Source organism: Guyanagaster necrorhizus (assembly GCF_019112545.1).
Source record: "Guyanagaster necrorhizus MCA 3950 unplaced genomic scaffold BT62scaffold_24, whole genome shotgun sequence".
Taxonomy (NCBI): domain Eukaryota; kingdom Fungi; phylum Basidiomycota; class Agaricomycetes; order Agaricales; family Physalacriaceae; genus Guyanagaster; species Guyanagaster necrorhizus.
In genome coordinates this window covers 31,820-44,500 of record NW_025064903.1, presented here as the reverse complement: position 1 = coordinate 44,500, position 12,681 = coordinate 31,820, and the positions used below count along the sequence as shown (strand labels likewise).

The 12,681-nt window shown below is 50.0% G+C and overlaps 4 protein-coding genes across 4 annotated transcripts; 3 read left to right on the top strand and 1 right to left on the bottom strand.

The window, feature by feature from the left end:
* Positions 1-65: 65 nt before the first annotated feature.
* On the bottom strand, positions 66-1,079 carry BT62DRAFT_996060 (uncharacterized protein; the record flags this gene model as incomplete). Its single annotated transcript, XM_043190564.1, has 3 exons — positions 1,057-1,079; positions 935-1,006; positions 66-884 (listed from the first exon to the last, which is right to left on the bottom strand). The coding sequence occupies exons 2-3, from the start codon at positions 1,004-1,006 to the stop codon at positions 66-68; spliced, it is 891 nt and encodes a 296-aa protein (XP_043036698.1). The 5' UTR covers positions 1,057-1,079.
* A 1,238-nt stretch (positions 1,080-2,317) lies between these two features.
* BT62DRAFT_935151 (ornithine-oxo-acid aminotransferase) lies at positions 2,318-4,550 on the top strand. Its single transcript, XM_043186872.1, has 9 exons — positions 2,318-2,579; positions 2,761-2,805; positions 2,858-2,908; positions 2,961-3,260; positions 3,317-3,505; positions 3,565-3,828; positions 3,877-4,143; positions 4,196-4,286; positions 4,334-4,550. Exons 1-9 carry the CDS (start codon positions 2,407-2,409, stop codon positions 4,364-4,366), a joined length of 1,413 nt encoding a protein of 470 aa, XP_043036697.1. The 5' UTR covers positions 2,318-2,406; the 3' UTR covers positions 4,367-4,550.
* A 484-nt stretch (positions 4,551-5,034) lies between these two features.
* On the top strand, positions 5,035-6,401 carry BT62DRAFT_903952 (uncharacterized protein; the record flags this gene model as incomplete). The annotated part of the gene is made up of 5 exons (XM_043183541.1): positions 5,035-5,468; positions 5,518-5,611; positions 5,666-5,986; positions 6,041-6,127; positions 6,183-6,401. The coding sequence occupies 5 exons, from the start codon at positions 5,035-5,037 to the stop codon at positions 6,399-6,401; spliced, it is 1,155 nt and encodes a 384-aa protein (XP_043036696.1).
* A 1,775-nt stretch (positions 6,402-8,176) lies between these two features.
* Positions 8,177-12,643, top strand: BT62DRAFT_1078578 (uncharacterized protein; the record flags this gene model as incomplete). Its single annotated transcript, XM_043179400.1, has 13 exons — positions 8,177-8,290; positions 8,367-8,383; positions 8,438-8,553; positions 8,620-8,947; positions 9,001-9,226; positions 9,277-9,427; positions 9,482-9,722; positions 9,782-10,822; positions 11,139-11,300; positions 11,995-12,125; positions 12,172-12,231; positions 12,293-12,389; positions 12,451-12,643. 13 exons carry the CDS (start codon positions 8,177-8,179, stop codon positions 12,641-12,643), a joined length of 2,877 nt encoding a protein of 958 aa, XP_043036695.1.
* Positions 12,644-12,681: the final 38 nt, after the last annotated feature.

The window sequence follows — 12,681 nt, the reverse complement described above, 5'->3', positions numbered from 1 at the left end:
GATACACTATCAATACAGTCGTTTCACTCATACTGTGCCGACTGAGTACTTACAACGTTGTTCTCTTACTCTACAACATCCATCGGAATGTAGGAGTCAGTGCAAGGCACCAATGGATCCCATGCTAACATCGAATACCGCGACCTTACACCCCAAAACCCGCACTGGAATCGATACCCTTCTCCAGCATCATATCCCTGCGGGTTATACGTCCCTGCCATCTCGAGATACCCTTCAAACACCTCACATAGTTCAGTTCCATGAGCACTGTTCTCTCTGTTATCGTAGACTGCACTCCACACGGGTGAGCAGTTCATCTTGAAGACACCTCCGGAAGATGATACAACTCCGGTCGTGGGTATATTGGCGATGAAAGTGTTTCCCATGACAGACTCGATGGTCTCTCCATCCCGACGCAGGGGGAAGTTGGGTATGTCGCATTTGAACGCGTCAGTAAGGGCGAGGGAAGTGATAGCTATTTCGTGGATCTCCCCGGATACAGGGTCACGCATATCGACGCACCGCATACGGCCCTTCTCGTTGGGATTCTGAGCGTTGGGAAGGTCCGGTATAAAACAACGCATGGGGCAATCTGCGATACCCTGGTTCTGCCAAGTCGAGAGGAGGTCGAAAATCGCCTCGTAGTCGGGTCGGAGGCCACTCGCGGCTGCAAGTTCCAGTGATTTGTTGGTGATCGGCCAAAAGTCAAAACTGCCGAGCTTGTAGGGGGACTCTGGCGAGAAGACCTGGAGTGGCGTGGACGGGTTCAGTGCCACAGTGGGTCGTAGTGCGTTTGCATATGCACGAAGACGACCCCTCGGTTGTGCGTTGGGAGAGGCTATACTTCTTAGACGTGAGGGCTCGCCCACGGGAAGTAGTACCGCCTAGAGGGCATTAGCCAATGAGTGGCAGGCCGCAGCTGGATCCTGCTTACGTTGGTCTTGATGCGCTTCGGAGACTCGCCTGCGTCGAAGGGCGCAAAGCGTTTCTTACCTTTTTCTGGCATCTGGAGTGGCTTCAGTACTGGCGTTGCAGCGGCATCAAAGACTAGCTCACTTCGCTGGAGACTGTTGTTGGAGATTATTGTCAGAGGATTTGTGGGTGACGTTATACTTTATGGATGTTGCACTGAACGACAAAGGTTGGTACCTCATGGATTGATGTGGCCTTGTTTACTTTGTCGGGTCGGGTTGCGCCCACCGCTTTTGTCAAGCTCAGTGTGCCACTAACGGAAAGGCTTGCTCAGAAGAGAAGATCGCCTACATATCTATCACCACTTGATGTACGTCTTGATACCTCGTTCAAGCTGACTTGTTCCATTTCAATGGGCTGCTAAGATGGATATTATGATACAACACCACGAATTGTGCGAGCTTTCTGTCAGCATCCTGGACCCGTACTATAGCAGTCAGAATGATGCAGGTCCTTGAAAGTTTAGCACTCAACACCAATTCTGAGCGCATTAGCCAATATAAAGATCCCATCCGGGAAAAGAAATGTCGATGTCGAAAACGGTTGTTCAGACTTCGTATCGGAGCCAGCAAGCTTCATCGCAACCATTAGTATCACAAGTATTCAGAGCTGCTACGAGCACACTAGTGCGCCTGTTATCCTTCTCTGGAGCAACACCGCGTACTGACGGAGATAAAGGCTAGGAGAGCATCATTGCCGCTGTTGATATAGCGCGCATTTTACGCAAGCTTGTGCTATCCTTACGATGACATCCCTCAATCTCAGGCTAGTCAGAATTTGACCTAGAGCATGTCATGGACACGAACTGTGGTTCTTATACACAACAGGGGTTAGCGCGTTTTTATGAATGAAAAAACGAGCCCGAACCTTACTAGCTTTTGTTTATATAAATAAGCTAAACCAGTACGAAAAGCTTTCCCGCTTATGGAACAATATGAAAGGAAGTTACAGAGAGTTTAAGAAAACGTACTTGGGGTGAAACGAAACACCTTAAGGTCTCGTTTACTTGGGCTCATATCTCCTGATCTCAGTTTGATGTCGGCCGTTTTTTTAGGCCCCAGTCCTGAAATACGAAGTGAAGCTCGAAAATATATACATGCTACAGGTTCAATCCGATAGCACCGTCCGAGTCATTCGATCCAATTCTTACCCCTACGCATATCACGGAATTCAAAGTCCTTCCGCGTCCTGGATCCTGCCACGTCAGTCGAAGACGGCCCTCCTTGTTCATCGGAACAAGATAGGGGCAATAAAAAAATTTTTGGGAGTCAAGCTGGGGCCAAGCGCGACGGGCGGAGCATGAGCAAGCGGATGGATATAATTGGTCAGCGGGGGCCTCCGAGGTTACTATCTCTGTTTGTTACCACCATCATCGACAGAAATTCGCAAATTCATCAAGAAATACCTTTCTCAACCAAGAAACCAACAAGAAACATGTCTCCAACCGCTATTACGAGCTCCAACGGCCTCTCCAATAATGGCCTCTCCAACGGCCTCTCCAACGGCAGCGTGAAAAACGGAAGCAACGTTGTCGCGAAAATTGCCAGCAACGTTCATTTGACATCAGCGGAGGTTATCCAGATGGAGAACAAGTACGGAGCCCACAAGTGAGTATTCCTTTTTTCTTTGTGTCCTTTCGGACGTTTTTTCGTTGAGGATAGCCATCATCGTGTGCAGGAAAGGACGCCACAAAGCCTGATTCATCGCCGCCTTTTATAACGTTTCGTCGTTCGTATCCGTTCCATTTATACAACATCCACTGACCTGCGGCCTTTTTGCCATGATCAGCTACCATCCGTTACCCGTCGTCTTCGATTCCGCAAAAGGTGCCAAGTGAGTGTTTTTTGCCGCCAAAATCCTCATGATCTGATTAGATCTTTAATAGAGTATGGGACCCTGAAGGCAAAGAGTACATCGACATGCTTTCTGCCTATTCGTCAGTATTTTTTTACTTATCATTGCTTCGATTTTCTCACATGTGGCAACAGAGCCGTAAACCAGGGGCACTGTCACCCAAAGATTGTCGCAACGCTCATCGAGCAGGCACAGAGACTCACCCTTTCGTCTCGGGCCTTCTACAACAGCGTCTTTGGCCGCTTCGCTCAGCAGATCACGGAGATGTTCAGCTACGATATGGTTCTGCCCATGAACACTGGCGCAGAAGCTGTCGAGACGTCTCTGAAGCTTTCACGCAAGTGGGCTTACATGAAGAAGGGTGTTCCCGAAGGCCAGGCTGTGATTTTGAGCGTGGAAGGTAACTTCCACGGGAGGACGTTGGGCGTCATTAGGTGGCGTTTCTTTTGCTTAATGGAGAATCTCCGCTGAGTTTATTTATGAAAGATAGCATGAGTAGCGACCCTGAGAGCCGAACTGGCTTCGGACCTTACCTTGAGGGTGTCGGACCGACGTATCTTGATGGCTCCCAACTGAACACCATCAGATATGGCGTATTGGAGGATTTGGAACGTGCGCTTGAGCTGCATGGCAAGAATGTCGCAGCGTTCCTCGTGGAACCGATTCAAGGAGAAGCTGGGTGCGTGGTTTTAGCGTCCCCCCTCCTTTACCTATGTTTATCTGATACGTTCCTGATAGGATCGTTGTTCCGGAAGAGGGATATCTTTCACGCGTCCATGCGCTCTGCAAGAAGCACAATGTGCTCCTTATATGTGATGAGATCCAGACAGGACTGTGTCGAACAGGCAAGATGCTGGCGTGTGAGTACGATAACATTCGACCAGATATGGTCCTACTGGGCAAGGCGCTATCCGGCGGAGTGTACCCGGTTTCTGCAGTACTCGCTGATCGGGACATCATGCTTTGCATCAAACCCGGCGAGCATGGCAGTACCTACGGAGGGTAAGAGCCTATCTTTATCTCTTCTGCATCCATTAATCCTGTCTGTAGAAACCCACTAGGGTGTGCTGTAGCCATGACGGCTCTTAATGTCCTCGTCGATGAGCGTCTGGCGGAGCGTGCGATGGTGCTGGGAGAACTCTTCCGAAGGTCGATCATGAAGCTCAATTCCCCACTGGTTCAGACGGTACGCGGAAGAGGGCTGTTGAATGCGGTCGTTATAGACGAGAGTAAGAGTCGTAAGGGACGCACGGCCTGGCAGCTATGCCTGCTGCTGAAAAGTCGAGGAGTATTAGCGAAACCGACGCATGTGAATATGTAAGATCAAATTTTGCTTTAGCTTCTGCACGTGCTGACGGGCTGCATGCAGCATTCGGTTTGCGCCTCCACTGGTGATATCAGAGGGGGATCTGTTGAAGGCTGTTAGGATCATTGGGGAATGTTTGGAGGATCTTGACAGGGTATGTTGTTTCTCTTGCATGACGTTCATAGACTGATGAATTCTCAGGTCGATGTCATCCCAGGCGATGGGGGTCACTAGGTGGCTTGTGTTGCGTGTACTACTACTTACTGTGTTATCTACAGCATTGCACTATGTTTGTATCAAATAGAACGCATGCGTGTATGACTAGGGGGGGCGATGAATTCCTCTGCAAACGTGTGATGGGAAAACTGTCTCCATCGTTCTAGGTTATTCAGTGGTAGTAAGTGATGTAGTATTCTATTTCTCGTCATCCGGATCTAGAGTTCCAACTAGTTCTTCATAAGCCATAGAATTCGAACTGATAAGCTCCCCTTCGTACAGTGGCGCTTACCCCAAGAAACCTGTTGTCGAGTCGTCATGAAGCCCCATTTTGGTAGAATACATGCCTTCACCATCAAATTGAATGATATGTGTGAAAATAATGAGTAATCCATATATCTTTTAGGAGCACAAGGGCATTTTTTTTCAGGAAAAGAGATGACAGACATGCCTTCTTGCAGAATAACAAGCCACTGGAGAAGGCAATTTCGGCAATATTTCGGTCAAATTTTGGTTCTCCGGGCCGAAACTTAAGTATATGCCGATCGCATAAAACACCAAAACGCGAACATTTGCGCGGATTTTCTCACCTCTTTCTTTCCTTCTTCCATGTCGAAGTCACGTCGCTAATGCCTGCGTTTCCTTGAGCTTCTTCTCGGATCTTGCTGCGAATTATCTATTTTTCAATGTTGGTTCACACGAGTACCATTTTTTCCCGCTCTTCAACGGCGATTTTGAATCACATCTCCCAACTTTCCAGTCAGTACTCTCGTCACCATCTTCTGTTCTCGCTTTCTCCCAATGTCGAGGCCTCAGAACTTTCTCAACTCGTTCAAAATTTAACTACTTTGTCTTCAAATACCGTCGGCTGCCTCTCAGCTCCAGCAGCCATGGACATGGTATCATGTTCACTGGCCGTTTTCGATGGCAATTGTGTCCCATTTCGTTCAACTATCCCTGGTATACCATTGCCTCAGGTTGGACGGTGGCATTCTTTCAGAAAGAAAGACAAAAACGCGCCGTCCTTCGAAGGTGAATATGGAGAAGGTTTGGATTGGGAAGATGTGTGGAGTAAGAGAATGTCGACACAGGAACGTCCAGACGGTCTAGAGGATCTACAGTTCGTACATATTCTATTTCCCTTGCTTTCTGCTAATAAGGTCTTCCAGACGGGATTCCGTAAATGCTCTGATTTACTTTTCGGATGCGTCTCCCGAGGGATTAAGAAGCTCATTACATGCGAATTTCCCCACCGCCTCAAAGGTACGTTTTCCTTGTCGAGGGGCTCAAATGCGAATGCCAATTTAAGAAGAGCAGATAGGTCTTGTCCCTACCTCTACGCCGTTTATCACCGGACGCCCTGTGACGCTCTTTCGGAACCAGCGGATATGGGAATCGGGAGCGGTTGGCGTTGCGTTGTCCCACGCAAAGAATGTCCGTTCCATGCTCGATTATCACGGGCTCGTGTCCCTGTCCTCAACCATGACTGTTTCGGAGAGCGAGGGCAACTTGGTGAACACGCTTGACCGGCAGAATCCTAGCCAGCTGTTGCTCTCAGCTATACGAGAGCATAATCTGGCTGTCACGTCATTAGACCCCGAGGAGGAATTTTATCTGATGTCGGAGGAGACGCAAATCGTTAGTATATACTCTTTTTTTAGGCTTCTCTAGCTTGCTTATTCGGTTTGGTAGGCATACGCAATAACCGCTGGCGATCCATCCCGTGGGACGATATCTCTGAACACCGACCAAGGTCCTGGTGTCGGTTCTCGTGTTCGGGTAAGCCTTGCGTCCATCCTCAATCTGCCACCTGCCTGACTTGGGTGATCCATAGTTCTACCATCGGCCAAAATCCTCGTCGGGGAGGACGCTGACCTTCGGGCAACCGCGAGCGACCACGTTCAAATTCATGGCGGCGGACGATAGCGTTTCGATGCAGGACGATACTGTCTTGGATAACGTCTTCTTTTCTGCGAGCGAGAATGGTTTTCTGTATCAACAGCATGCAGCTTGTACCATTCCCGGTGCGACCGCGACGCTAGAGATCGAATGATGAGCGTGCTGGAATAATATGTGTGACGACTGCCCGAGACGGCGCGAAGGAGTCATGTACACCAGCCGTTGTGGAAGTCCTTTTGTGCTCGATGCATTCAGTTCAGGAAGAAGTGGTTACGGGTCTGACAACTTCTGTGCGCCTACAGTCAACCAACAAGTCATACAGCACAGCATATGCCGTGCAAGTGAGCTTGGTATGTTCACAGTTTATGATGGCCACATACTTCTCTGTCTTGGCCCTCATATCCACCTTGCTGTCGCCCGTTTCCTGTGGAGCCATTTGAAGCTCCGTGGCGACCTTGTCAACCTCGTCGTTTACATGCACCTTTGGAAATCTAATCATCTCGGTATGGCTTTTCTAGGACTCTTTTCGGGGGAGACACTCTAGAGCCCTACGGTGAGTCATGCGTCGTCTATCTTTCGTTTATTTGCATATATTGTATAGGAACCGCCTTACTCCTTGTCGGAGACCTCGCCCAGGACCTATCTCTTCTTGCGTGCTCGGGTGCTGTAAAGACTCGGCCTCGCGTTTGCCTCATTCTGAGCCGTCCAGGAGTTCCGCTCTTCTATCCACTGGATCGGAGTCCGGCTCCCAATGATGAGATGCAGAATAGGTTCTTAGTGACTGACACGTCGTCTGTCTATCGTTCCTCTTGCATATATCCTATAGGCACAGCCTTGTTCCTCAACGGTTACCTGAATGCTGACAGTAATCGCGACCAATTCTTTGAATGTCGGGTGTTGGCGCAGGGACGCTCAACCTCACGTTTGCCTCATTTTAAGCTGTCCAGGAGTATCGTTCACCCGTTCACTGGATCGGAGTCGACAGTGCAAGTCTCCATGGAGCAGATTGGTCGAGTGATGCTCCGTGGCCATGGTAATGAGCGCTATTGAGGTCCCCGCTTCTCCATTACCTCTGTCATTCGTTGGGCCCAGATGCGTACGGATGGATCATCATGAATGAATTCACCAGATATTAATGGATTCGAAGATGGACTGACTGATTTCATTCCTGGATCGCCATAACGACGCATCTACACTTGCAGTGGGTATACATTGGCCGTGTGGTGCAATTGGCGCGCGGTAACCACTATGAAGGTGTCCATGTCCGGAGTACCGCCTTCAGTGGCTTTTCATGGGCGCGGCGCGGCGTCCTTATGTGTTTGTCGCCGTGGGGTGATCTCTTCTTCCGCCCGTGAATGCTTTTGATGTCTTGGCTGGTTCTTTCTCAGCATCAGACGGGACTTCTCATCGTTCTCTGTCAGAATCTTTCACCCGTTTCTTGCATCATCTTGGATGGAATCTTGCAATAAGGTTTTGCGGCGTGGGGCGCTGCTTTTTGTATCTAGTTAGCGTCATTTGGCATCTGACCAATACCACTTTGAGGGGCCATAATTTGAGGGTTCGTGAATGAATATCCTTGTAAACGAGGGGGGCAAATGTTATGGATAATTAATGGTGGATCTGCCAGTGAAAGGGAAGCACAAGGTGAGTTGAGATCATCAGCCGGAGTGGCGCTGCTGCATTCAGACTCCGCGCACACGTTTTCAATTTCAGGTCTGACACCTGCTGACGCGTCCTGACTTGCCTCGAAAGGTGCTGCCCGGATCCGAGCCCACAGTCACCATCGACCTCAGCCTCCTATTTGTTTCTCTTAACTGCCTACTATCTCACCTTCCAGCTTTTCCAACCTGTGTTACCCACCGCCCCCTTCCTTCTTCGCGATATTGGATCACCAAATCCAAGTCCCTTTCTGCCTTGCTTTCCACTTCCATGGACGCTCTCAAATCACTTGTTCAGCCTCTCGTAGGCGGCGCCGCCGGGTCGTCGGTCATTGACGGTATGAAGCTTGTCGTCCTGGGGGGAACAGTCGAGACCGCTAGACGAGTATCGAGTTCTGCTTGGTGAGTCATTAGCGCCCGCCGTTCATTGTCGTCGCTTAATCTTTGCGTTGGCGCTTCAGGTCACATTTCGTCAACTGTGAGTGTCTCCTCTCTTTTTGTCTCTCCTGGCTTCTCTGCGGTCGCATGGGAGCCTCACCTCAGGAGTGTGCCCTCCACGAGTGCAGGCCCGTCGTATTCAGCGTTCCTATGGCACGGTTGTTTATCCGATTCCACTTTCCTTGGAAGATGCGGTCGGAGCCGCACCGGGTTCTATATCTTATCATGCTTCTCTATCCTGCACTATTGTATCCTAATTGACCATTCACATTCTAGCCTTCTTCCTTACGGCACACTTCTCGGAAGAAGACTATCCCTACGACTGGCTAATGCTCTGGCTCTCACGACAGCCAGAATGGCAGCGGTCAAGGGAGTTTGAGACCACCACTCGTTCTTCTTCTGGTTTTGCTCGGACCGCTGATAATTCTTTTGGCGATGAGGAAGACGAGGATGATGAAGAAGACGAACCTGGGAGGGTCAAGACACGAGTCGTATTCCAGCCGACGTTTGACACGACACATACCATATTTTATAGGGGTCACTGGTTACGCATCAGGAGAGGCAGGAAGAATGATGGCAGCGGATGCGAGGTCTTGTCCATCAGGTGCTTAACTTCTCTTTCCTTCTTCTGCCGCTCCGCTCATTAGGCGTTCCCAGCGTTGTCGCCCGCAATAATTCCATCCTAAAACAGCTAGTCCTCCAGGCTAAGCGGGAATACGAAGCAGAAGCTGTTCATCGCATTCAAATCTATTTCGCTGATTCCCATGGAAGCTGGCGTTGGACGGATTCACGGCATAAACGTCCTATGGGCTCTATTGTCCTCAATCCAGGCGTCAAGGAGATGCTTCTTGGTGACACGCGGGATTTTTTAAAGTCGGAGCAGGTGCGTTAGTTCTCTGTCCTTGACGCGATTTGTACTCACCGAGGTTGCAGTGGTACGCTGATCGTGGCATTCCCTTCCGCCGAGGCTATCTTCTCCATGGTGTCCCCGGATCCGGAAAATCGTCGCTTATACACGCCATAGCAGGCGAGCTCATGCTGGACATTTACGTCGTGTCCCTATCTTCCTCGTGGATAAGCGACAGTACGTTAACGACGTTGATGGGACGTGTCCCGTCGCGGTGTATCCTTCTTCTAGAAGATCTGGACGCCGCCTTTACCAGAAGCGTGTCGAGGGACAAGAACTCGAGTGGTAACCCCGAAGGAAACAACAACGAGGGTGACAATGACCAGACCAACACCACAACGCCAGCCGTCCCATCCACCGGTCGCAGGAGGCATCAGAGAGACCAGCTATCCGATGTCAACACACTGAGTTTGAGTGGCTTGTTGAACGCACTAGATGGTGTGGCGGCGGCAGAAGGTAGGCTACTCTTTGCGTAAGCCTATTCCCATCTGTTCCCCAAAATACTGGTACTGACTGTACGGCTTTGGATAGGACAACAAATCACCTTGAGCGCCTCGACCCCGCTCTTTCCCGACCGGGTCGTATGGATGTCTGGATCGAATTCAAAAACGCGTCCAAATGGCAGGCTGAGGCGCTCTTCCGGAATTTCTTCCCCTCAGTGGAAGAGCCTGCTGCTTCCTGTGATGGTGCCCCCCCTCCCGGGTCCACGCTGAGTGACATGGACGAAGCTGAGCTTGAAGGGATTAATATCCCGTCACCTCCGCAGACGCCTAGTTCAGGCTCGTCGACATTGTGGTCCCTTTCGCCTTCCTTTGCGTCGTCGACATCGTCGCTGCCTCCTTCGCCGAAGAACAATTCCAGCGCTACATCCAAGAGCAGCAAGGTGCTACCCCAGTTTGGCGCCAACAACCAAGCGTACCTGCCCCCGCCGGTAGAGGAGCATATTGCGAGCAGCCAGCACTCTGCGAAGCCGTTGGACGGCGCCAAGCTTGCTTTGTTGGCCAAGAAGTTCGCAGATGCTATCCCGGAGGAGGAGTTCAGTGTTGCGGCGTTGCAGGGGTATTTGCTCAAGCACAAGAGCAACCCTGACAAGGCGGCGGATGAGGCGGCAGAGTGGGTTGTGAGCGAGCGCGAGATGAAGGTGAGGCTGCAGGTCGAGAAAGAGAAGCGGGAGAAGGAGGAGAAGGAGCGGAAGGATAAGAAGAAGAAGGACAAGGAGGACGAGAAGAAGAAGCAGCTGGAACTGGAGAAGGAGGAGCTGGAGAAGTTGAAGAAGGAGTTGAAGGAGAGGGAGGAGAAGGACAAGGAGAGAGAGCAAGCTGCTGCCGCTGCCGCTGCTGAGACTGAGGTGCAGGCGCCTGTAATGGAAGAAGCCATTGTCATAGAAGTGCCTACTCCTCCGCCGGAGCCGGAACCCGAAGAGCAAGAGCCTGAGCCTGAGCCCGTTGCTGCCGCTGTTGAAGATACCAATTCCGATTCAGACAGCGACAATGAAGAGGAGGACGTTCTTCCAGAACTTGTCGTTCAGACTGACGAATTGGTCTCTGCCTGGACATCGCCTCCGACAGGCAAGTGGGCTAAGCACTGAGGGGGAATGGATGCTGACATGGAAAAGGAATCTTACTTTAGCCCCCCTGCTACTAACTCGCCTGCATGCCCTCCAACATGCTCATATGTATTATCCCATCATCATCCGGTTTTATTTTCAACTGTACGCCATATTATTGCATTTCATCCCGTGATAACCATCCCATCCCGCCTCCCACCCCCACCCACCGCACTTGTTGTCCATATTACATATATCTGTCTCTGTTTTTTTAGCTTTCGGTTTCGTGTTCTTTGTGTATGGTTTTGTGTGTATCTCTGATGAAAATATATCTGGTTTTAGTAACCGTGAAAGTGGGTCGTGGACTGGAATGCGTGTTACCAGCTGTGAAATCGGGTCGTTGTTCACATGCTTGGGATCAAAGGTTTGTTGCTCGGACTTTGCCGGACGGATCATTGTTCTCGACATCGATGTCCACGGTGCTGCGCGCAGATCTCACGCCAGGTGCACACTGTACACCTTTTTTTAAAACTGTTTTACTGGGGATGTCGGATGGTGCTCTATATTTGAGAGTCAGGACGTGATCCTGCATTTGCGTGTGCTATTTTATGGCATTGTTTCCCTCTGCGCAGGATGCATTTTCGAGTCGCCGTAATCGTTGAACCCACCGAAACATCTTTCCTCAGCAAAAGAGGGAAAAAAAAAAATCAGGCCTGGACTTGGCCGTCTCTATTGGTACGGGTGCTAGTTGTCGTGATGTCTGTATTCACGCAAATGGCCTTTATATTGCCTTGTATACAAAGTTTCTCTTCCCACTTGAGAGAAAATACACTGGTACGTCATCTGGTCTCATTTATTAATCCGCATGTAGCTGAGATCTTCAAAGGTATTTCAATCGCCTTAGACACTAAGTATATCGTCTATATAAATATGTGGGCGGCCATTACCCTTTCTGGTCAATGTGACTATATACTGTCAGTTGTCAAATTCATGAAACCCCCGAATTTTCCATTCCTTTTCATTGGCAGAGCCGTGTTATCGTCGCGGACGTGCGCGCTTTTAGAGGGCCCTCTGGACTCATCATGGTTGGGGCTGTTTTTTTTTGGGTATCTTGTGTCCCTACCACAACGGTCTCAACCATCCCATGTCTTTTTTTCTTTCTTTCTCCCTTCCAATCTCTTTGCGTCCACGATGATAGGAGTATTGTCGCTCCGGCCGCACTCGCGTGGATTAATCGACTAGGCAGTGCAATAATACAATCGGTCTTCGTCATCCCCTGCGTAATCGATACAGACACTATGTCGCCTCCTGGCTGGAGGCTTGATTCACGTATTCATCATCAATAACCATGATGACGAGGAACTGTATCGTCAAGGTCGACGGGTTTCACAGGGCTCCGACGGTCGTATTACTATACAGAAGCACAAGACTTATCGTGAGTAGTATGAACAGCCTTTTGGCTATTTTAATACTGATGTACGCAATCCAATACCAAGGTCTTACTCACATTGCCATCAATGTCCTCAATCATTTCCCCGTTGCGAAAGCAGACATTTCATTCCTGATCAATGATCATAACTCCACCTCTGCGGCGTGAGTGTAGTTCTGCACCTTCCCCCCCTTCCTTCCTTCGGGATATCTACCAAAAGTCCAGGATCCTGGCAAAGGACAAGACAAGTTGTACGAGGCGAGACACTGATCGCCGGACCACCGACAATCCCGACGCGGGATTCGATCGCGTCAGGTCAGGTGACGACGCGTTTACCAAACAAAAGCAATCGTTGTCACTGCCTTCTCCATCACAACATTCAAATTCTAATTCTGACCCGAATTTGATCCAAATCTGACGACCTCTCAGAATATTCTGCAACTACTCCACTTGTAC

Coding starts and splice junctions, on each gene's coding strand:
- BT62DRAFT_935151 (XM_043186872.1), top strand. CDS start 2,407: ATGTCTCCAACCGCTATTACGAGCTCCAACGGCCTCTCCAATAATGGC. Junction 2,580..2,760: donor AACAAGTACGGAGCCCACAA/GTGAGTATTCCT, acceptor TGCCATGATCAG/CTACCATCCGTTACCCGTCG. Junction 2,909..2,960: donor GACATGCTTTCTGCCTATTC/GTCAGTATTTTT, acceptor ATGTGGCAACAG/AGCCGTAAACCAGGGGCACT.